Source organism: Macrotis lagotis, chromosome 5 (assembly GCF_037893015.1).
Source record: "Macrotis lagotis isolate mMagLag1 chromosome 5, bilby.v1.9.chrom.fasta, whole genome shotgun sequence".
Taxonomy (NCBI): Eukaryota; Metazoa; Chordata; class Mammalia; order Peramelemorphia; family Peramelidae; genus Macrotis; species Macrotis lagotis.
In genome coordinates, this window is record NC_133662.1 from 266,482,639 (window position 1) to 266,505,190 (window position 22,552).

General features: G+C 38.1%; 1 protein-coding gene and 1 pseudogene across 1 annotated transcript in view; both read left to right on the forward strand.

Annotated features, from left to right (window-relative positions):
• Positions 1–22,552, forward strand: part of DRC11 (dynein regulatory complex subunit 11) — a 212,450-nt gene that overhangs the window by 94,751 nt on the left and 95,147 nt on the right. The window contains exon 6 of the mRNA XM_074190128.1: positions 347–431. Within this exon, the coding sequence (XP_074046229.1) occupies positions 347–431 (85 nt within the window). The remainder of the gene's footprint in view (positions 1–346; positions 432–22,552) is intronic.
• LOC141489114 (cyclin-dependent kinase 1 pseudogene) lies at positions 19,158–20,483 on the forward strand (annotated as a pseudogene).

The window sequence follows — 22,552 nt, forward strand, 5'->3', positions numbered from 1 at the left end:
TAAACAAATTAAAGTGATTTGTGCTTCCGTTTTTATTCCGAATGTCAAACACAAAGTCACTTTATATTGAAAAGGGGAGGAAGCCTATTCTAATTTAAAGGGAACTTTCTCAAATCCCAGTCATAGCCATCAGTGCCCTAAAAAGGAAGGAAACCTGGCAGCCTTGTTTATATCCAATTACTTTTTTCCCATTAGAGACCTCATTTTCAGCCTGCTGATCTAAAGTGAAAATAGGGTTTGTGATCACCAGTCATTTAGAGGAATATGGTAGAATCAACAAAGTAGACATGAAGTAGAGTCAGCTACAATGTTATTCTGATTTCCTTTCGCCTTTTCCCCTCTCTAGGAATATGACGGGTACATTTCCTGATTACCCTAAGGAAGAAGAAGGAGGTTCAGCAATTATTTTTTCAGAAAAGACCCCACAAGAGGTATGGATATAATTTACAGATAAATGTAAATGAATGACAGGAGTTTTTAAAGTTCAGAATAAACCAACTCAAAAGGTTACCAAGACACACATTGTAGACTAATATTTCCTTACATTAAAATCTTCTCTTGAGGCTCACTAGAGTAAATATATATCATCTTTTGGGATATTATTTTAAAATATATTCAAGATGAGAACCTATACATTCCTTCCTTCTTGCCAAAGGTGGGGGACAATGGATACAGAGCATTGCCTATTTTAGTTGTCTCAATTGTTGCATAATTTTACAGACCTGATTTTTTTCCTTTCTTTTTTCATCTCTGTTACAACAGATGGCGCTCTGGGTAGGGAGCAGGAAGGGATATGTTTGGAAATGAAGGTGATTTTAAAAAAACCTTGTGGTTTGATAAAAAAAAAAATTTAAATAAAGTCAATCTTATTCTTGACTTGTCTTTGAAAAGAGATTTGATTGCACTTGATTTTCATATTTCCCAGCAAAGTGCATAAAACTTGTGAGATGTTTTTTTAGGGGGAGACTGATTGGGAGGAAGATGGTTCATATATTCCTATTGATTCTGTAATAGAATGGTAATACTTACTCTTCCTAGATACACTATTATTTAATGCTACTCGTTTGCCCTTTGACTTTTTAGAGACTTCATTGGAGATAACTTCATTAGCGACATAACCAGATCCTCAGACAAGTTCTCTGAAAATTTTCTCTTGCAAGGCTATCATACAGTCTACTAAAAACAAATAAAGGAAAAACCCTCTCACAGTGTTTATGCAGGAAATGCGTAATGGGGCCCAGACATAGGCTCAGAGCTCTAGGTCTGGAGGGGAATTCAGAAGAAACTGAGTCCAAGGGAGGTTAAACCCACAGATATAGGTAGTAAATAATAAAGGCTGGATTTCAACAAAACCATTGAATCCATTGTGCACATATGTGTGTGTGTATGTCTGTGTCTGTGTGTCTTTGTCTCTTTGCCTCTGTTTCTATGTTATGAAGAAGTGGTTATCTGCTTACTTGTATACAAGCCATATTCTTGGAGATCCCAGTCCAGTTACCAAATATGTTCATGGACATGAGATTTAGAGTATTAAAGGATTTTGGAGACCAGTGAGACTAATTCTTCTATGAGTAGATGAGATAATGGAGAGGGAAGCAACTATCCAGAAATTCATCTTGTAGATACTAAGAAGTAAAGCATAAATACTAAGAGGTAAAGCATACATTCGTATCCTAATTCTTAGGCTCCAAATCCTAACCAAACAAAAGTCATTGTTTCTTCTCTTCTTGGCATCTTGAATAACATTGATTCTTTGGACGATTTTGTGTAGTTCATCAGAGTATTCTGCAAATCAGAGTATTCTGTAGAAGTAAACTAAGGATCAATGCCAACTGGACTAGTACCAGTTTGGGTAATCTCTTTCTGACTTTATATTGTCTCCAATGGACTGACCACATTGTTCAAAGGCCAAATGTACACATACCAAAAGTACTATTTTATGGAGAACTCACATAGGGAAAATGCTCACATGATGGTCAGAAAAAAATGATTCAGGGACACTCTGAATGTCTCTTAAGAACTTTAGGATGGATTGATCAGCATGGAGAGAAGCTGGCACAGAACCACCTATCATGGCATGCCATCCTCAGGGTTGCTGGGTTCTATGAGTGATGCAGAATGGAAGCAGCTCAAAGGAAATTGTGAGATTTAGAAAATCCACCCCAGGTATTCACATGAACCATTTGTATCTGATCTGTAGTGGAGCATTCCAAGCTTCTATTGATCTGATGTCATTTTAGTCCTCTTCAAATAGAAAGGACAAGAACCAACCAAGATATAAAAACCAAATGAAGAGCTGAATGGATTGTTTATACACCTACATATCCTTCATCTCATGCTCCTCTCTTCCTTTTCTTTTTCATTCATTCTTCTTCTTCTTTTCCTTCCTTCTTTCTCTTTTCCCTTTGGAAAGAGGGATGCTGGGGGTGGGGAAGGGAAATCCCATATCAGTCATCTTCATAGACACAAAAAAAAGCAAACAAGACAAGTTTAAATCACCTTAAACTTATCTCAAGTAGTTCATTTGGCATGTCACTTTGCTACTATTCTGCTCCCTTGAATTGCTCAAACTTTTAAGATAATAAGAGGAGGGCCCGTGAGGGTGCACACTGGTGTGTGTCTTTATAATTTCTATTCTTCAGACTGAGCAACTCTTAGGGTTTTCTCCTCCCTCTTTTACATACAAATCTCTCCAAATATCTCTCTTACCAGATTGGGATACCTGGACACTTTAATCTGTGGGGAGCTCAAAGAAAGCATGTAACATAACCTCATAAATCCAGAATGAGAGAGCTCTATGAAGTCATCTAGTCTAGTTATCATTCTACAGATGAGGAATCTGAGGACCAGTCATTTAGCATAATATAATGTCCTCTATCTCTTTTGTGAGACAGTTATGAACTAGTGGAAAGAGAAATGGTCATAACCAGGAAGATCAGGGTTCAAGGGTAGCTTCTGATACACAATGACAAGATTCTTAATCTTTCAGTACTCTGGGCAATTGTCTTAAAATTCTATACTGCAGTGGAGATGGTGACCCTCAGTGATAAAAGGAGTTTCCTATACCCATGAAATCACAGGTCCTCTCTCATCCTTTATCTCTTTTTATCCAGCTTTGTCAAATATCCTTAGTGCCATATTTATTTTTTAGTAAGTTGGCAGTAATATGGTAAAGTATATTGTGAGAATCTATTTAGATATTTTTGGATTAAAATTTTCTTCTTTCAATATAATGCTGAATTCTTCTCTTTAAATCATTCTATCATTTTAATGATTGATTTGGGGAGTTCTTCCCATCTGTATCTAGCATCACAATTGCTTTTCTCTTCTTTGTTCATACTATTAGAAGCAGATAGGTATTTCTTATTCTGATTATTTGGATTAGGAATCTACACTTACCAGCCTTTCCCTAAACAAAGTTCTACTTTTATATAATAAATACTCTGTTGTTACATTATTAACATGAATTTTAACTTGAGGAAATTTTTGCCCACCCCGCTTTGGTCTCTTTAGTGACTTAAACAGGGCATGTTCCCTGAAAGTTCTCCTACTTTAAAGGCAACCCATGTTTTAAATACTTGCCTTTGGGATGGGAGTTGTTCAGTGAAGTAGCAAAACACCTGGCTGTAAACTTTGCAAAGTCTGATTGATTCTCACGACTGCTTCTCTGATAATCCTCTGCAATTCTGAAAAAGAATCCTAGGTTTGTTGGATAGATAAGTCTGGCCTCGTGGTGCAGGTTCCATGAACATCCCTTGAAAAATACACTGTGATTCCCTGCCCCCTCAGAGCAAGAACAAGGATATTTTGCACCTTGGGCAAATGGCACAATAGGTACCCTAGTTAGAGAGGACCATGTAGGTGACACTCTATTTGAGGTGTGAGCAAAAATATCATGAAACTCTCCTTCTCCCTCTCCTCTAGCATGTTATTTGGAAACTCTTGATATTGAAAAAAAATGGTCCTGCCTTAATTCGGATCACAACAGGGTCCCATCTATAAAGGGTGAAACATGAAGCCAGAAAAAAGATGATAAACTGAGAAATATGAGAGAGGGATATCAGCACTGAAGGTTGCAGGGACAGTGAAGAAATAGGTTCAGGAATGAGAAAGTATCATTACAGAATGGGATGTTTTCATCAAAGAAGGGATTTTCAGATTCAAGATTTGTAGGCGGAATGATTTTAGTTAAAAAGATCGTAGGTGTAGTAATCATGCTATTCAGATCCACTGATTGAGAAAATTGGAGGAACACCATTCATGGCAACTGGAGCCAATACAAAAGAGACTACTAGACACCCTCCAACTCCCTTATGGGTATTTGGAGAACATGTGGGAGGGATGAAATGTAACCACCCAGGCCTTCAGGCAGTGAAAACCGGGGTAGTCTATACTGTGGATGAATTTAGTAAAGCTTTAAATCAGTATAAAAATATCAAAGTGTTGAACAGAGACCAAAGGAGAGGGACAGAAAGATGGTTGAACTTAGATTTGGGAATATCCAACTATAAATCCTGCCTCCTGGGCAAGCCCACTTCCCTCTCAAATCCTCAGCTTCCTCATCTGAAAATGGAGATAAGAATCTTTATAACCCTAACTCCCAGGGTTATTGAGAGAATCAAATGAGATGAGATCTATAAAAGGCTCTTAAAATACTATATAAACATTAGAGATTGTTGTTGTTATTAGGATTGTAAATTTTCTAATAAAATGTGTCTATATACCCACACACCTACACATATATGCCAGATATATATGTCTGCAGAGAGCATGCTGCTTCTCTCCTATCCTGAGTCAGCCCCTACACTTCTGGCTAGAGCTAAATGAAGAGCATAGGGACAGTTCTTGGGACATGTCTAGATTTACTAATCCCTGGCAATAATGCTCTGGTCCTCAAGGAGTCTTTGGTCCACAGGTTGGGAATTATTGCCCTGAACCATGTTGTTATTGCCTTGTTATTCATGTAACTTCAATTGATTTCTTCTTTTCCTTTGGGCTATTTTTTGCAATGAACTAAGAAACCTCCCTGACCTTGATTTAAGTAGTTTTAGGAAATAATAGAAAAGAATGAGAATAAGAAAAAATCTTTTTTTAACCATGAAGACTGAATGTGCACAGCCCCACTCCTGAGAGTATTTTGAGTTGACTGACATATCCAATTGGCCATCCCCCAATTGAAGGAAACCCTTCACCCTTTCAAAAATCGATTCATTGTCAGTTTTTGGGATGACTCTGAGCTTAGATCCATTTTTGCTGTCTTCTGTCCATCTGAATACACTGAGGAGTAGTCACCAAATATTCACTATGAGCTCTCCAGGCTATAACTGGGCTCAAGTCCAGAAAAGAGAAGGAAATACCTTGCCCCACAATTTCTTAAGCCTGCACCATAAGCCAAACAGAGTTTCTAACTCTGTCCATTTGTAGCTATATTTCTGTTGGCAAGGCGATGAGTACTTGGTCCTGGATCAGTTTAATGTTCATTAAGCCAAGCAAACTTAATAGAATAATGTTTCCCTCATTGTGGAATAGATACAGAGCCGTGAAGAAGTGCTGTGACTATCACCCACACCAGTTTGCCAAGGAGATCCTGTTTTAAACTTCCTAAGGAAAAATTCAAACCCAGAGGAGAAGGCTTGACTAGAAAAGCCCCAATGTATTGATTCTTGACAGAGAAGGTTTAGTCTCACAGAAGTCCCTCACACATGAGGGACATCAGTGACATCAGCCCCTTCTTATTCAGGGGAGCATAATGATGAGTGGCCCCTCTCAGAATTTGGCTGAGAGCAAATTTGTTACCATTCGGCTGTGTCTAAATTCATTTTGTAACAGAATGGGGTGAGAGCATCTAGATACACACACACACACACACACACACACACACACACATACGCACATGTCTCAGAGTTTAAATTGGAAACATGTGTTAAAGTCAAGAGGTCATTGTTGGCCGTTATAAACAGCAGGGGCCTGACCCAGCCGCTAACCCTCCACCTTTTTTCCTGGGGTACATACTTTGTGGTATATGCACAGTGAGACCTGCCAAGATGAGACACACAACTCCAGGATATTAAAATAAACAAATAAAACAGCCCTTGCCCAATTGGTAGACCTCACAATGCCATGCCTTTGAAATCCTAAGAGAATTTTCCTTCCCTCATGGAATTCCTCTGCAAAGCATAAATGATTGTCCCAACGACATATATCTGACTTCTGTGCTCCAGATTATGAACTCAGAGAAATCCTCAAGTCTCCTGCCTTTACTCAGTAAATTAGAAGGGATGTGACTTCTTCCCATCTCCAAATTTCAGGATTCCTCATTTCCAGTCTATCTCTTTTGGCTATTGCCACGGTGTCCTGGGCATCATTGGCTACAGGATGCCATCATACACAGAACATGAGCCTCGAGTTGGGAAGACAAGAGTTCACATCCAATCTCAGATACTAACTGTGTGGTCCTGGACAAGTCACTTTTGCCTGTCTCAATTTTCTCACCTAAAAAATAAAGATAAAACATTGACTCTCCAGAGTTGTTGTTAGATAATATTTTTACAAACATTATAGCATTATTTAAATACTATTTATTAGTAGCATTATTATCATAGTTCAGATGTTATCTTGGGCATCTTATACATTTGGTAAAAGGATCATCTGAGTCATTGTTTCCTTCTTCTAATTGCTGAATATAACTAACTCTCTTATCATATTTTTTTTAATTCTACCTGAGAAGTATAGTTCATTAGCAATGGGACAACAAACCCAATTACAGTCATCTGGATATTATTTAGTTTCTGTGGATTTGGAATGACTCACTCTCCCCCTACTGCTGCCACCCCCCCCCCAACATGCATAAGCACCTTCCACAATCCTTTTCATTGGCTTAGGTTAAACATCACTTCCTCTGTGAAGTCTCTCCTGATCCCCATGGTTAAAATTTTTGCCTCTTTTTTCAGATTTTCTGATTGGTCTGGGTTTCTGCCTCCCAGGATGGCTGTCACATATACCCTCCCAGAGAACAAAATGCCCATTCCTTGAAGTTGGGGATTATGTCTTTTTAAACCTTTCTTTGCCAAGCTAACTCAGAAGCTTACCCTAAAATAGAATTAATGCCCATTTCTTGGGTTGGATACAATTTGACTGGACTAGACTGGCCTGGACTGGCCTGGACTAGAAATGAACTGAATTGAACCACATTGGCTTAGACTGGGTTGGTCTGGTCCAGAGGGACTCGATTCTGCTTTTATATTTCAGTCATGTATTCTTTTCTCTAGATAAGAAAAGCATTTGACTCCCCGACACTAGTAGTGGGAGAATGTGGATGGAGGACTATGTCTCCACTTCTATAGCCTCAGTTTCATCATTCAAAGACAGGACAAGACTGAAAGAAATTTAACTTATTTTTTCCTCTTAACATCTGGTCCTTATTTTCATTCTTCATCTTTTTATACTTGTAGAAAATAATTGAAAGATGTGACAAGTCCTTTCCTGGCTTTTCTACTTCTGCCCAACCTGTGACAAATGGCTCTTACATATATATTTTTTTCTTTTTTAACAACTGCTGACAAAAAAAATAAATCTGACAGTTAACCCACCAGTCTGCAAATCACCATCATCCGTGATGGATAGATTTCCTTAGTATTATTGGAGCCAAAGAGATTAGTAAGAAATGTAATTTTCCTGCATCACAAGTTGAGAGGGGAAGTACTGAGCCACACTCAGAGCAGGAGATGCCTCATCGGGGAGATACACCAGTGAAATCATATGTCTGGTTTTTATCCTGAGCTGACTTCAGCAATAAGTTAGCAAAACAAGTTAACTAAGTGAATGGTAGTCAAGTACCTTATAAGCCAGACACTGCACTAAAAGCTAGGGAATACAATTGTGCAGAAAAAAAAGACAAAACTTTATGTATCAATAGATCCAGAAAACAGTAAGGAAAATGGTTGAGGAATTATGGCCAATGCTAGACATTTTTATTATGTGGAGAATTCAGTTCGTGGAAAGGTAGAAAGTTTGGTCTAATGACTGTTATTCAACTTGTCTTGAGTTGACTCAGTGAACTGTGTTCAACACACCTCCAGGAACAGACAAGCTAGATGGGGATGAGAGGACTCCTCACCTGTCCCCACCTGGTTTCCATTCCCCATCCCATCTCTCTAGATGTTGCAAGTTTTTCATTTCTTGTAGTTTGGAGGTTATAAATAGGGTGATGTCTGTTAAAAACATTGTTCTTGAATTTTTTATGAATCAATATTGTATAGTCCCAAAAGTTATGGGCAAGTTTGGTGTGTGTAATGTTCTAGTTTCAGTACAGTTTATTAGTTAAATTCTTTGGAATATTTTGTACTTTATGTTTGTGGTTGGAAAATTTATCATCTGCCAGTTTATGAAGAATAGTGAGCCTCAAGCGTATAATTCTAACCTCCTAAATATGTCTTTCTAGGTATTGAGTATATTATACATTTTTGCAACTTGCTGAGATATGTGACTTTAAAACTAGCTATTGAGTGCCTACTGTGTGCCAACTACATTACTAAGCACTGTTCTCATGAAATTTCTATTCTAATAGGGTACAAGCTTGTAAGGGAAGTTAGCGGATAGAGTGGAATGTGAAGCCTAGGCAGGCTGGCTCAATCTAGGGGACTGTGGTCTACATGGGTTCATACATTCATTAAGACAGTGTTGCTGAGGACTGTGTTCCAAAGCTTAATGGTTTAAATCTCTCTAGAGAGTCTTATATCCAAAAGATACAGAGAGAAAGAGACAGAGAGAGAGAGACAGAGAGACAGAGACACAGAGACACACAGAGAGAATTGAGACTATAGGGAGATGAGATGATCCAAGACAACCTAACTACAGATCTTATAGGAAACCCTCAGAGGGTTCAGTCCTCCATGCTCAGCCAGGCTTTTGTAAGATCTTTAACATGGAACTGTTGGCCAGGATTCTTGGCTTGGAGTCAGTTGCCTATAGAAATGAAACACAGTGACTCAGTCTTAAAGTTTGAGCACATTTATTTCAGGAGGATGAGAGTTGGAATCGACCCTCAGACACTCAACTCTTACTAGCTGTGTGACCTTGGGCAAGTCACAACCCTGATTGCTTCACATCCAGGGCCACCTCCAGTCATCTTGATTCATATCTGGCCACTAGACCCAGATGGCTCTGGAAGAGAAAGTGAGACTGGTGAATTAGCACAGCACCCCCTCACTCATATCCAATTCATGTGCTTGTCACGGCATCACCTCCCTGATGTCATGGTCTTCTTTGAAAATGAAGGACCAGGGGCAGCTAGATGGTGCAATAGAAAGAGCCCTGGCCCTGGAGTCAGGAGAACCTGAGTTAAATCCCATCTCAGACACTTAATAATAATTATCTAGCTGTGTGAACTTGGGCAAGTCACTTAATCCCATTGCCTTGCAAAAACCAAAAAAAAGAAAGAAAAGAAAAGAAAATGAAGGACAAACATGGAAGTGCCTCTTCACAATCAAGTCTCAACCTACCTTACAAACATTATCTTCTACCCCTTATCTTCAGAAGTATGCTACTCTAATGAAATGAGACCCTTTCCTTCTACTTCCCACAAAATAACTTTCTCCCCCAGAAGCTTTCTTATATGAATGACTGGGCAAAACTTTAGGAGGAACTATTTTTTTAAATCACCCTTAGATTGTAAGAAAAAAAATAAACAATGGCCTCAACAAGGAGACAACATTAGAAAGTGGTTCTGGAATCAAGAACCAGGATCAAATCTTGCCTCTAATACATACCACCTGTGTGGCTCAGGTGAGACACATTGGGACTCAGTCTATTCGTCTGATAAGAAAAGGGTTTCTGAGATCACTTTCAGCTCTGGATCTAGGATCTGATGGTCCTAGGGGTGGGGGCGGTAAGAAGTAAGGAAGTTCACATTTTCATATTCATAAGATTATTTTTCTCACATATTACAAACTGACACCTGCCATTTCTTTAAAATGTTTTAAACTCTAAAAGAGTTGGTCTGTGTACAAAATACTAATGGAGATTGGGATCCCAGTAGAACTCAACTTCTAAGGAGGAGAGATGGAAACACCCTCTGGGCTTCACTAGCTAAAAACCCTGTAAAGACTTTGAGATATCTATGATCACTGATATTCTTAGAATTGCCATTTATAATAATGGGATTAACATTCCTGCTGTGCACACAGATTGTTTCATTTAATATGTGATATTGTGGTTGCCTGATAGATTGCCTGTTATTTTCAAATTTGTGTTCAGTACTTCATGAATCAAGATGGGAAGTTAGTAGTGTAAAATGCTTTCTTCCCCCCCCAAAAGAAAATTAATTATGGAGTCAACCCAACTTAGTATTTGCCATCAAAAGGTAGTAACCATTTGGAAGTAGATGATGTGTTTCCTTTTTTAATTTCCTAATATCTGTCCATCAGGATAGTCGCTGTCCTGGGTGCTAGAGATGCAAAGCCATCCTGTCCTTAATTAATAGACCAGCCCACCCCCAAACCAGTTGTCAAGAAGGAAAAGACTTTTCTAGAAGAAAAGACTTCTTTCTTTACCATCTCTCTCCTCCCCCTTTGCAGAAACTCCTTCCCTCTTTCTCCTTCCCACATCCAGTAACCATTACCCCCCTCTTCTCTTTACCACTCATCAAATCCTCCCCCCCAGAAAACAGTTCATCCTAGCAATCCCTTAACACTTCTGTGTGAATTTTAGATAAAAATACCCCCCCCCAAGTGAGAAAGGATAGACAAAGTTCAAGTAGGCATTTGAACCTTTTATGCATTGTTAAAAAAAAATGTGTCCTCTGTGTGGTGATGAGCACCAGAGGCTGGGACTCTTCTCTGTGATACACATGGTTTGACTTAGCAAAGAGTAAATGCCTAAATCTCATGAATGGGGCAACTTCTGATATTAAAAACAAATCCACTTATGAAAGAGAAGCAACATGGGGTGGTACCTAGAAAGCTATCCTTGCAGTCAGGAAGACCTGGATGCAAGTCCCAACTCTGTGTGAATTAGTGTCAATTCTAATATTGTAAGGTTCAGAAAAGTTGCCTTTCCACATTGATGGGGAAGGGGGGCATAGAGGTGTCAGGGGGAGACCTCTCTAGTATTTCTTTAGACCAGTATAATCACAAATCTGGTGCAAAGAGGAATTATAATTCCAGCCACTGGGAAATGAATGTTTAATTTGGGGAGCAGCTAGTAGTCTAACTTGCCTGAAATTGAAAATATTTGAGAAGAATTGCTGTGATAAAATGCTGGAAAGGTCAACCAGAGTGAGATGGAGGAGGCCTTTGAATGACAACCTGAAGATTTTATTCTTTATCTTTGAGATAATCGGGAGCCATTTAAGGTATTTGAGTAGGAAAGGGATGTGGTCATCTCAGATCTGTGCCTTCAGAAGACTGTTCTGACTACTCTGGGAGAATTGATTAAAGGCCAGAGCAGGAAGCTGGGAGACCAATTAGGAGGCCATAGCATTTATCCAACCCAGAGGTAATGAGGGCCTGAACTGTGATAAGGGGCCATGTGAGTGGAGAGAAAGGTCTTTAGACTAGGATCCAAGGGACATTGTTAGAGCAAAATTGGACTCAGTCACTAATTGGATGTTGGGGTGAGAGCTGGAAGTCAAAAGGTGATGGCAGGGCTCCCTTCCTAAAGGACCAAATCTTCATTTCATATTACATTAGCTCCTTTTTGGTTTCAATCATCCCTAATCTCTAGGAGTCTCTCTTAAGGGATAGGCCTGAGTTTCTTTTCACATTGTTTAACTGGCCAGATGATTTTAGTCCAGACTCAGGTACTTGTCCAGAAATGAGAGGCAAGCAGCACAGACTGTTCTGAAATGAGAAGTTTGGAGAAAGCTGCATGGGAAATTTGTCAGGTACCTAATGGTGGAATGATAGAAGGGAGGAGTATGTGCATGCTCCCAGGATTCTCTTTTCCCCTTCTTTCCTCTCTGCTTTCCCCACCTCCAGTCCTTCTGCCTACCCATCCTTCTCTCGTCCCTCTCCTCCAGGCTTCTGTCCACCCCAAGGACAGGTTGGAGGCATGTGTGAGAGGGTACCTACAAAGGGCAAGGTCCACCCTGAAGATGAAGCCTCCCAGGCCAAGAAAGGGGCAATAGATCATAAACTTTAGATTCCAAACTAGAAGGGACCTTAGAAATCTCTGAAAATCAACCCCTTCATTGTTATTTGAAACAGAGAGAAAACAGACTCAGAGAGGTCAGGCAACTTGCCCAAGGTCACACAGCCAATAAGGGTCAGTAAAGAGTCTGAAGTAAAATTTGAACCTGATTTCACAATACTACATTACCTGTCTCAGAAGTGAGGAACTAGAGCAGCTTCCCACTGAACTTCAAGATGCACTAGAAAGAACAGCACCTGTCAGTGTGTCCAAATCAGAAAAACTTCCTTTAGTCCTTTCCATGTACTATCATGCTTTCTGAAAATATCCTTACCAGCTAGAAACCATTATTAGAGGCACCAGCTTTCAGGCCCCATAATTATGCACTTTTAAGCTATTTTTTACAGTGGTGGTGATGGATTTATGCTAATCTCACTCACAATCTCTCACCCATTATCCTTGTGACCAGTGAATGGAACACATTTGCAAGACAGCTGGCCAGAGTTAGGGGTGTAGTCTGTAGCTGAGAAGGAAGCAATATCTCTTGGTAATTGATTGAATGTATGGAATATAAGAAATGAAAGAGAGGGAAAAATAAAAAATGACTCAGAAGTTTTAAGCCTGGATGATTTGGATAATGGTGTTGTCATTGATGAAAATAAGAGTATTATGAAGGGAAGTCTGTTTTAGGGAAAGATAAGCTCAATTTTGGAAGTGCCGAACCTGATGTGACCATTGCTATCCAAATGGCCATCCACATGGGAGTAACAGAGTAAAAAGACCCTGTATTTGAGGTCAAGAGATCTGGGTATTTGTCCAAGGGGACATGACACCCAGCCGGCATCAACTTCCCTAGGCCAGTTGACCTCAAAGAGAACCTTAGCTTAGATTGTCTCTTGAGTTCTCTTTCAGTGATAAAATTTGGAGAGGACCAATAGGTCTTTGCAAATAATACTCTCCATGTATTAGTTGATTGATAAGATTTTTCAGAACATGAGAGGACTTTGAATGATAAGCTCAAGATAGAGAAAAAGAGTCATCACCATGGAGGTGATAATGAGAACTAGGAAAAAGGATCAGCTTACCTAGGGAAATAACACCAAGAGAGTGTAAAGTCAAGGACTGAATTTTAGAAAATGACTCTTGATGGGTCAAGGTGGGAGAGACCATCAGTAAGATCTTCCAGCAAAGATGCCTAAAGCAAAGGATTTAAACATTTGATGCAGCATCATCAATAGTCCTTTGCCAAATCAACCCCTTCTCAGAATCCCCAGGCACTTGGATGCAGCTGTTTGAGCAGGCACTCCTTCTGTTAGCAAAGGAAAAAAATTCCTAACTTGACTGTTAAAATTTTCATGATTCTTTGGTGACTTGGGCTGTTACTCTCAAAGACTGAGATAGTCTTCAGAGAACAGTTTGATTTATAGATTGTCTACTCCATTAGAAGTTAGGCTTCTATAGCCCAGGACATGCTTTGCTTCTGGCTTTTGGCTTTACTTCTGTCCTGGCACACTTTTGTCCAACAGAGCAAGGGCTGAATAAAGACTTGACTGTTCTATGACCCAGTTGAACATTTTCATTATATGCAGAGTGCTGCACTTTAGGGTCTTATGTCCCTGCCTTCAGGTAGCTCACATTCTAACAGGGAAGGGTGAAGGAAATAAGCGTTTCTAGAAGGCTTACTATTTGCCAAGCACAATAACGCTAGGTACTTTCTCGACTGCCATATCTCATTATTCACTGAAATGCCACCATCTTTTGAAGACAAAGTGCTCTGTATACATGATTCTATCTTGTAGTCATGATTAAGTTTTTTGGAATTTGAATTTTTTTCTCAAGGGCACCCTAAGAACTCTCCTACTCTATCCTTGTCTCACACTGAGGAGGGATTTTCTAAATGGCTGTCAATTTATTGATTGATTACTCTTAATTATCACCTATTAACTCCTTTTGTTCTGTACTTTTATAATCAAGAAATGAAATGACAGCTGAGAAAGTAGAAGACAAATAAAATTGGAGTAGCTCTCCTCATCAGTGATCCTTGTTTCGTCTCCCTAAATATCAGGCCTCTTCCTTCTTTGATCTTTCTATTTGTTTTGACTTCCTCACCAACACTAGCTCAATTACAACTTTAGACCTATTGATACTTCTCATGAAGCATTGTTCAGCTTCTGTTTTCAGTACTGTGATCTGCCCTGGCTTCCATTAACTCTACATATCTCTCTTAAATCTATTAGTGAATGGATTCCCTAATTATTCACATTATCTCAGACAAGTCCACTTGTTCCCCTTCTTTGAAACCGCTTCTCTTTAGAATTTCATTCTTGAGAGCATCTTAACTGCCCTGAACTGAGCACCCTATAGAATTACATCTATGAGATTTTAACCATCTTTTCCCAAAATCCTTTGAAATATACACCCTAGATCTGGGGCTATGTAAAACTTCTCCAGCCATTCTTTTTATCTATCACAAATTCTAAAATGGAGTGACCATTTCTCCACAAATTTCACATAATTTATACCCAACAACCAATTCTTTCTTATTTGTGAGCATCAGATTCATAATGGACTTTCCCCCCTATAGGATCATAGATATAGAATTGAAATGTATTTTGAAAGCCAAACACTCTAACAAAGCTCATTTTACTGATGAGAAAACTGAGGCACAAAGAAATTTTAAAAATCTCCCCAGAGATATAGAGGTATTAAGTGACAGGGCAGAATTCAGATTTGGGTCACCTAATTCCAAATTCAGAACTCTCTTTATAAGACACCACACCATTTCTCCCTTATTGATTTCTTACACAAAATAGAACAATGCATGGTTTCCTGACATATCTAAGAAGGTGTGAGGGGAAACTGCAGGATGCTCACATGCCTCCATAGCCATCTGGATACAGAGCATCCAGGCAAATGAAATTCCACACATTTTAAAGAATAAAAAATACTGAAATATTTGAGACTTTAAATTCTAATGAAGGTGTTAGATTTCCTTGCCTTTTAGTCCTGCTAGGCTCAATGCCCATCTCTCATAAGGTCAACTCTTCTCATCGCATCCTTTTGGATACCTTTGCTCATCTACTCTTCTTGTCTCACTCTTATCAATAGGAAGATGTTTATTAAGTGACCATTTCATGAAGGTTGTTGAGTCCCCCTGTCCACCAGGGGGTTAATTCAGCTCAAGAGAGAAATGAAACATGCGTGCCCTCGGGTGGGGATGCTAGCAAGACAACTAGCAGAGCCATTTATTGATAGTATCAGACAATTCTTTATAGCAGAAAACCACAAAATTAGCATACAAAATAAAACAATGACATTTCTCTAAGTTGTGCAGGATGTAACCTAGTAGGATGTAACCTAGGTCAAGAAATTTGGGTACAGGGCTATCACACAAGGGATGATGCTGTTGTGTTACCACAGAGGAGTTCCATGGAAAGCCTTCATCCCAAGGGACACCTAAGCTTGGGCTTTTAGTCAAAAACTGACCTTTAAACCAAATTCACCTGGGGAACTCTCAACAGAAGGTCCTACCTCTATTGGCAGGGAAATGATAGGAGTAATTTCACCTGTAAGAGAATTTCAGTATATGATGACCATTCTTTTTTTTTTAAAGCATAGACTTTTTTTTGTTTTTGCAAGGCAATGGGGTTAAGTGACTTGCCCAAGGTCACACTAGGTCATTATTTCTCTGAGTACAGATTTGAGCTCAGGTCGTCCTGATTCCAGGTCTGGTGCTCTATCCACTGTGTCACCTATAGCCATTTTTGATTCCAATAATTTTCCTTTATGATTCTTGGAGTAATCTTTCTAACTCATATATGCACAGAATATCATTTCTTTGAGGGCTGAGACTGCTTTGTTTTTGCCTTTGTCTTTATTTATCACATAATCAGCCTTTAATAATTCCTTGTTGATTGATTGATTGATTACAAAAATGTTCATTGGCCTTTTGGTAAAAAGCAATGGAGGGATGAGAAGACCATATGAGTAATGCTGGCCAAACCACTTCTACCCCCATGACCAGCTACACTCAGATTCTGGGGAGATAGCCCAGGACTCAACCTCTCAGAACTCCATGGTTTGGTATCAGAAATAGATTTGGTTTTATCTATCAAAATGACAGTGAAGAAGATGTATTTCTCCACCTCCCTCTATACTCCAGCCAAATTGAATCACTGGATTGCCTTGAGCCCCTCCCAGGTCTTGCTGTTTTCTCTACTACCTGACCATTAGGACCTTCAGTCCTTTTCATCATCCCTAAAATTAAACTTTCCTTCATGCTGACTGCCTGAGTGTGAGCAACTAGAAAATAAGGAGAGGTTTTCTGTGTGTGCCCCCATCTTTTAGAACTTTGGTTTAAACTTAGTAAACTATTAATAAATATATTCATTCGTTCGAAGAGCCCTAGACTTTGAATCAGAAGACCTTGATTCAAGTCTTAGTTCTGCCACTTAGGAACAATGTGAAAATGAAATTATTTAAATTTCTTGGTCCTCAGTAGAGATAATAAATATGGCATCATCTGTCTGAAGAGGGTGTTTATAGGGAGAATTTTGTCAACCACAGAGTGATACATAAGCATGAATTTTTAGTCCATTTAATTATATAACTTCCCTTCTCAATATTTTATCCTTCACACATGTAATTTTTGTTAAGGCAATTTCCTTAACATTCTTCTTTGGTGAGTTTTTTCCATGGAGAGCAAAACCCCAAGACCAACCTGATTTTTTTTCCTAAAAAGAGCTTTGTAGACACTGGTGTTACATGGGTGACTTTCTCTTTCAATAAAATGAATAGAAATGAATAGATAAAAATATTCTTAAACTCTTCTCTGAATATAAGACAAGTTTGTTTGGAAAGCAACCTCAGACATTTTCCCTTTGTCTCTTTTATGTGAGTTTATTCATCTATCTACCTGTCTATCATCTATCTATTCATTTACTTAGTGTTCAAATGTAGATGTCAGAGAAACAGTGTCATATTTGGAAAAGGTCCCATAGCCCTTTACAAATAAGGTAGACTAATAACACAAGGTCCTTCGGCTTCATTAAGCTTTAAACAAGTCTCTGTAATTTTATCCAAGTTGTTCAGGTGTATTTGTTTTTAAGCAAAAGCCAACAGACGTCCACAGTGTCCTCCAAGCATTTCCAGAGTTATTTTTAATAATTAGACTGGTGTTCACTAGAAATGCTCTCCTGACTGTTTGCAAAGCTCACAGCAGGGGACAGAGGTCAGAGTGCTGGCTGATCTGATCTTCTAGCATCCTTGCCTGGGTCTGTCCTAGTACCCCAGGCTAAGCTGATTTCAATGGCTCTGTCACCATCTAGAATGAAATGGCCCAGTTGGGACCCTAAAAGTGATTTGAAACTCCAGTCAATCTGTTCATCTCTCCCGGAAAATGACCTGCTCCACTGATTATCACCACAAGATATGACGGAATGGTGCTTGGGATTTAAATTACCATATTTAATTAAATATAAAATACTGAAATGCTTGGGGAAATTCACTAATGAGATTTCAGGGACTGTAATATATAACCATCTTTCCCCCTTCTTTCTCATAGCGTATTTTTTACACCATCAAAGTATTTTCTTTGGCAAACACATATCTTTCTCATAAATGAGAAAGTGTACATTTTTAATAATTTATCACTTGAAATCTATATTCCCCATAATTTAATTTAACTCTGTTCTCTCCTTATAAAACACAGAAGTCAATAAGCAAATTCAATTGACTATTCAGAAACTATGTAGTATTTATGAAAAAAAAAGACCTGTTTGTTCAGGTCTTTTAAACATGGATGGCAAAGATGTAGAAAGTGGCCCACAATGCATTCTGAAAAATCAGTAGTAGATGTCATTTTTCCAATTATTAAAATCTTGGTATAATTCCCAACCTGAGTGAGGATAAAAAATAGTCAGATCAAAATAGTCAGAACAAGACTAAGATATGAGTGGGTCAAAAATTAAATGTAAAAATATTGATCTTGCGCACCTTAGCTGAGGTTGGTTGTATGTTCTCTATAGTTCAAATAAAGAGATTACCTTCTATGGAAAAGAAATGAAGAGAATCACAGTCTTTCAACTGTTTTTATCCAGAACTGTGGGGGATTGTTAGCTAACCTGCAATCTTCTTTTCCAATTACATTAAAACAATGGTCTTGGGAAATTTTAGATTATTTAAAACCTTTCCCCCTCTTTTTTACTAGGAGATATATTTCTCACATAACAAAATCATATATAATTTTCTTAATAAAATGAGAATCTGATTATTAAATATTCTTTTCTTTATTCTGAAGTAAATTAATGGGTCATGATATGGGTATCTTAAGTAAAAACACTCTTTCCCATTATTTTCTTTTAAAACTTTATTCTCTCACTGATTATATGGCAGGCTTTCATTTTAACCTTGACCAAATCTGTTGACCCTGAACCAGAATCTCTACTTTATGCCTTCTCATTAATGACCTAAGACCATTACTTGCTCTGCTATTTGGAGTTTGTTTATACCCTCTGATTATCTCATTTGAATTATCTAATTAATGACCTCAGACCCTTTGACCTTCATTCTGCCTTAACCCCTGTGGTCAACCAGTAATTACTTGCTAATGACTAGCACATCTTTTTTCCCTCCTAAATAAATTACTATCCCTATTTGTAAAGCCTAACGGACATGTTTGATAATTTATAGAATTTTATCTTTGACCCATGTAAACTCTAGGGTGACATGGTCACTTCTCAGCTGCCACCCACACACCCAAAGTCCCCCTTATTTCAACTTAACTAATTAGTTCTCCCTATAGCATGTATCTCCCTCAACTCTAGAATCTCATAATATTTGAAATAAATATAGGATATTTTTCATCATCATCATTATCCCCAATAACCCCAGAACCCACCCCAGAACAAGACCTAAGAAGGCCTTAAGTTAAACCCAGGCTTAGGTATCCTGTGGCAACCCTAGCAACAGACTAGATAGGCACCATAACTCAAATAACACCATTGAATTAGGGAAGAAATACAAAGTGAATAACGAGGAAAAGTCAAGTGATAGAGTATATTCCTTCATCCCAGTGGCAGGCATGTAAATCAAAGTCATATTTGATGAGAGAAATAATTGTGAATAGTCTGATTTTCCAATAACATTCTGAAGATTATAGGTAAGAGAGCTGGAAGGGACCTAAGGGCCCATTAAAACCAAATCCTTTTACAGAAAAGAAAAATGAGTCCCACAGAGGTTAGATGACTTAAAAAGTAGTTATAGCACTCTTTCCATTGTACTGCCCCGTAGATCACATCTGGTACTAAAACCTAATGTACTGAAAGATGTACAAGATACAAGAGCCTCTTGTGTTTATTTTTTTAAAAGGTCCAATTCAGGAGAATTAAACTCTGAGCCTTAGAGTTTCCAACATATTGACTAGATATGGAGGACTACATGAAAATTGAGAAAATTGGGGAAGGCACCTGTGATGTTGTATATGGGTATCTACATAAAACTGTGGGCCAGGTTTAGCCTTGAAGAAAATCAAATTAGAAAGGGAGGAGGAGGAGGAAGGTGTTCCAAACATAGCATTTCAAGACATTTCTCTGTTGAAAGAACTGCATCATCCTAAAATTGTAAGCCTTCAAGATGAACTCAAACAAAATGCTAGACTCTACCTCATTTTTTAATTCCTCTCTTTGGACCTCAATAAATACTTGGTTTCTATCCCTCCTGACCAGTACATGGATTTTTCACTGGTTAAAAGCTTTTTGTACTAAATCTGACAAGACATTGTCTTTGACCATTCATGAAGAGTTCCTCACAGAAATTTGAGATCTTAAAGTCTATTAATAGATGATAAAGGTGCCACTAAGTTAACCAATTTTGGGTGTGTATGGGTCTTTTGAATAACTGTAAGGGTCTATACACACAAAATGGTAACCCTATGGTACTGGTCTCCACAGGTGTTACTGGGGAACACCAGTAGACATTTGGAGTAGAGGCACAATATTTACTGAATTATCAGTCAAGAAGCCACTTCTCCATGGAATTCCAAAATTGACCAGCTCTTTTGAATCTTCAGGGTTCAACAATAGCATTTGACTTCTAGAAGCTTATAGTCTACAGATATGTAAACAAACAAAGGATAAGACTCTAAACTTCTCTTCAAAGAAGTAGCCCTGGAGCTAAACCTTGAGGTTAAATTCTGTTTTGAGGCTAAGAAATCACACTACAGATCCCACCAAGATAAAGAGAAGATTCAAAGAAGTTTTCAACTGCAGACATTGTGCAGGAACTTCAGTGAAGATCTGTCTCTTTGGGGGGAAGGGGGAAGTAAAGTCCAGGAGGTGGGAGAGCAGGGAAAGTCAGCAAGAGGCTTTTAGCCATAGTGCAATCCAGGTCCCGACAGCTTAATAATAACAGGGGTCCAGGCAGCTGTATGGCAAACCAGCAGGGAAGATCCCAACCCCAAACAAAGTCTGAACCCTGAAAACACTGGGATAAAAGACAGAATTGGGTCAGGAACAATCCTCTGTTAAGTCAGAACTGGGATCTAAAGGAGGAGGCAGAAAACCTCTGCAAAGGCAATGCCTAGACTGCATAGGCCTTGGCCAACAACTAGACAGGGATCAGACCCCAGGCCCAGCAAAATAAAAACTTGGATCTATTCTTTGTATACCTCAGGAGCAGAATTACAACAACAAAGATGAGCAAAAAAGCTAAAAGAGCACTCACTATAGAAAAATACTTCACAGATAAAGATGACAACAATGCCTTGTCTGAAGAAGAAAGCTGTGAAACATTACTCACAGGGGAAGTATCAAAAGGGTCTATAAATTGGACTCAAATATGAAAGCTCATCAAAGAACTTAAAAAAGAATTTAAAACCCAAAGAAGAGAGGAAGAAGAAAAATGGAAAAAAGAAGTGAAAGTCATGCAGGAAAATTGTGAAACATTGACCAGAGAATTCAACACCTTTACAAAGGAAATACAAAAGGTGATTGAAGAAAATAAAATCCTAAAAACTAGAATTGAACAGCTATAAACCAATAAATCTACAAGACTACAAGATTCCATCAAGCAAAATAAAAAGGCTGAAAAAAATTGAAGAAAATGTAAAGTACCTGAAAAACAAATGACCTGCAAAACAGATCCAGGAAAGACAATCTACGAATTACTGTACTACTAGAAAGCTTGAACCAACAAAAGAACCTGGAAAACATCATGCAGGAAATTATAAGGGAAAACTGCCCCAATAGAGCGAAATGCAGAATTAGTAATCCTAACTGTAAATGTGAATAGAATGAAGTGTCCCATAAAATGGAAATGAATAGCAGAATGGATTAAAACCAGAATCCTACAATATGTCCTTTACAAGAAACACATTTGAATCAGAAAGATACACACAGGGTAAAGGTAAAAAAGGGTGGAGCAAAATGTATTATGCCTCAGCTGAAGTAAAAATATCTAGGGTAGTGATTCTAAACTCAGACAAAGTGAAAGCAAAAATCAATCTCATTAAAAGGGATAAGGAAGGAAACGACATCTTCTTAAAAGGTACCATTGGACATGAAGCTATATCATTACTAAACATTGTATGCTTCTAGTGGGATAGCTCCCAGATTCCTAGAGGAAAAGTTGAATGAATTACAAGAGAAACAGAAAGCAAAACTTTAATAATGGGAGACCTCAATCTCTCTCTCTCAGAACTAGATAAATCTAACAACAAAATAAACAAGAAGGAAGTTAAGAAGGTGAAAATGAAATCTTAGAAAATGTAGATATGATAGACCGCTGGAGAAAACTTAATGGGGACAGAAAAGAATATACCTTTTTCTCAGCAGTACATGGCATCTTCATGAAAATTGACCATGTACTGGAGCACAAAAACCTTAAAATCAAATGCTGAAAGACAGAAATAATAAATATACACTTCATAGATCATGATGCAATAAAAATGTAATAAAGGGTCTGGGAAAGATAAACCAAAGACTAATTGAAAATTAAGTAACTTTATCTTAAATAATGGGTGGATCACACAGAAAATAATTGAAATAATCAATAATTATATCCAAGAAAATGATAATAATGATATATCATACTGAAATTTATGGGATGCATCCAAGGCAGTTTTGAAGGGAAACTTTATATCTCTAACTGCCTATATGAATTAAATAGAGAAAGAAGAGATCAATGAATTGGGTATGCAACTAAAAAAAACTAGAAAAAGGACAAATTAAGCATCCTCAATTAAATACCAACCAAAAAATTCTGAAAATTACGAGAAAGATTAATAACACAGAAAGCAAAACAAACCTGATCACATAAATAAATCTAAGAGTTGGTTTTATGAAAAAACCAATAAAATAAACAAACCTCTGTTTAATCTGATTTTAAAAAAGAGAGAAGATAACCAAATAACCAGTATCAAAAACGAAAG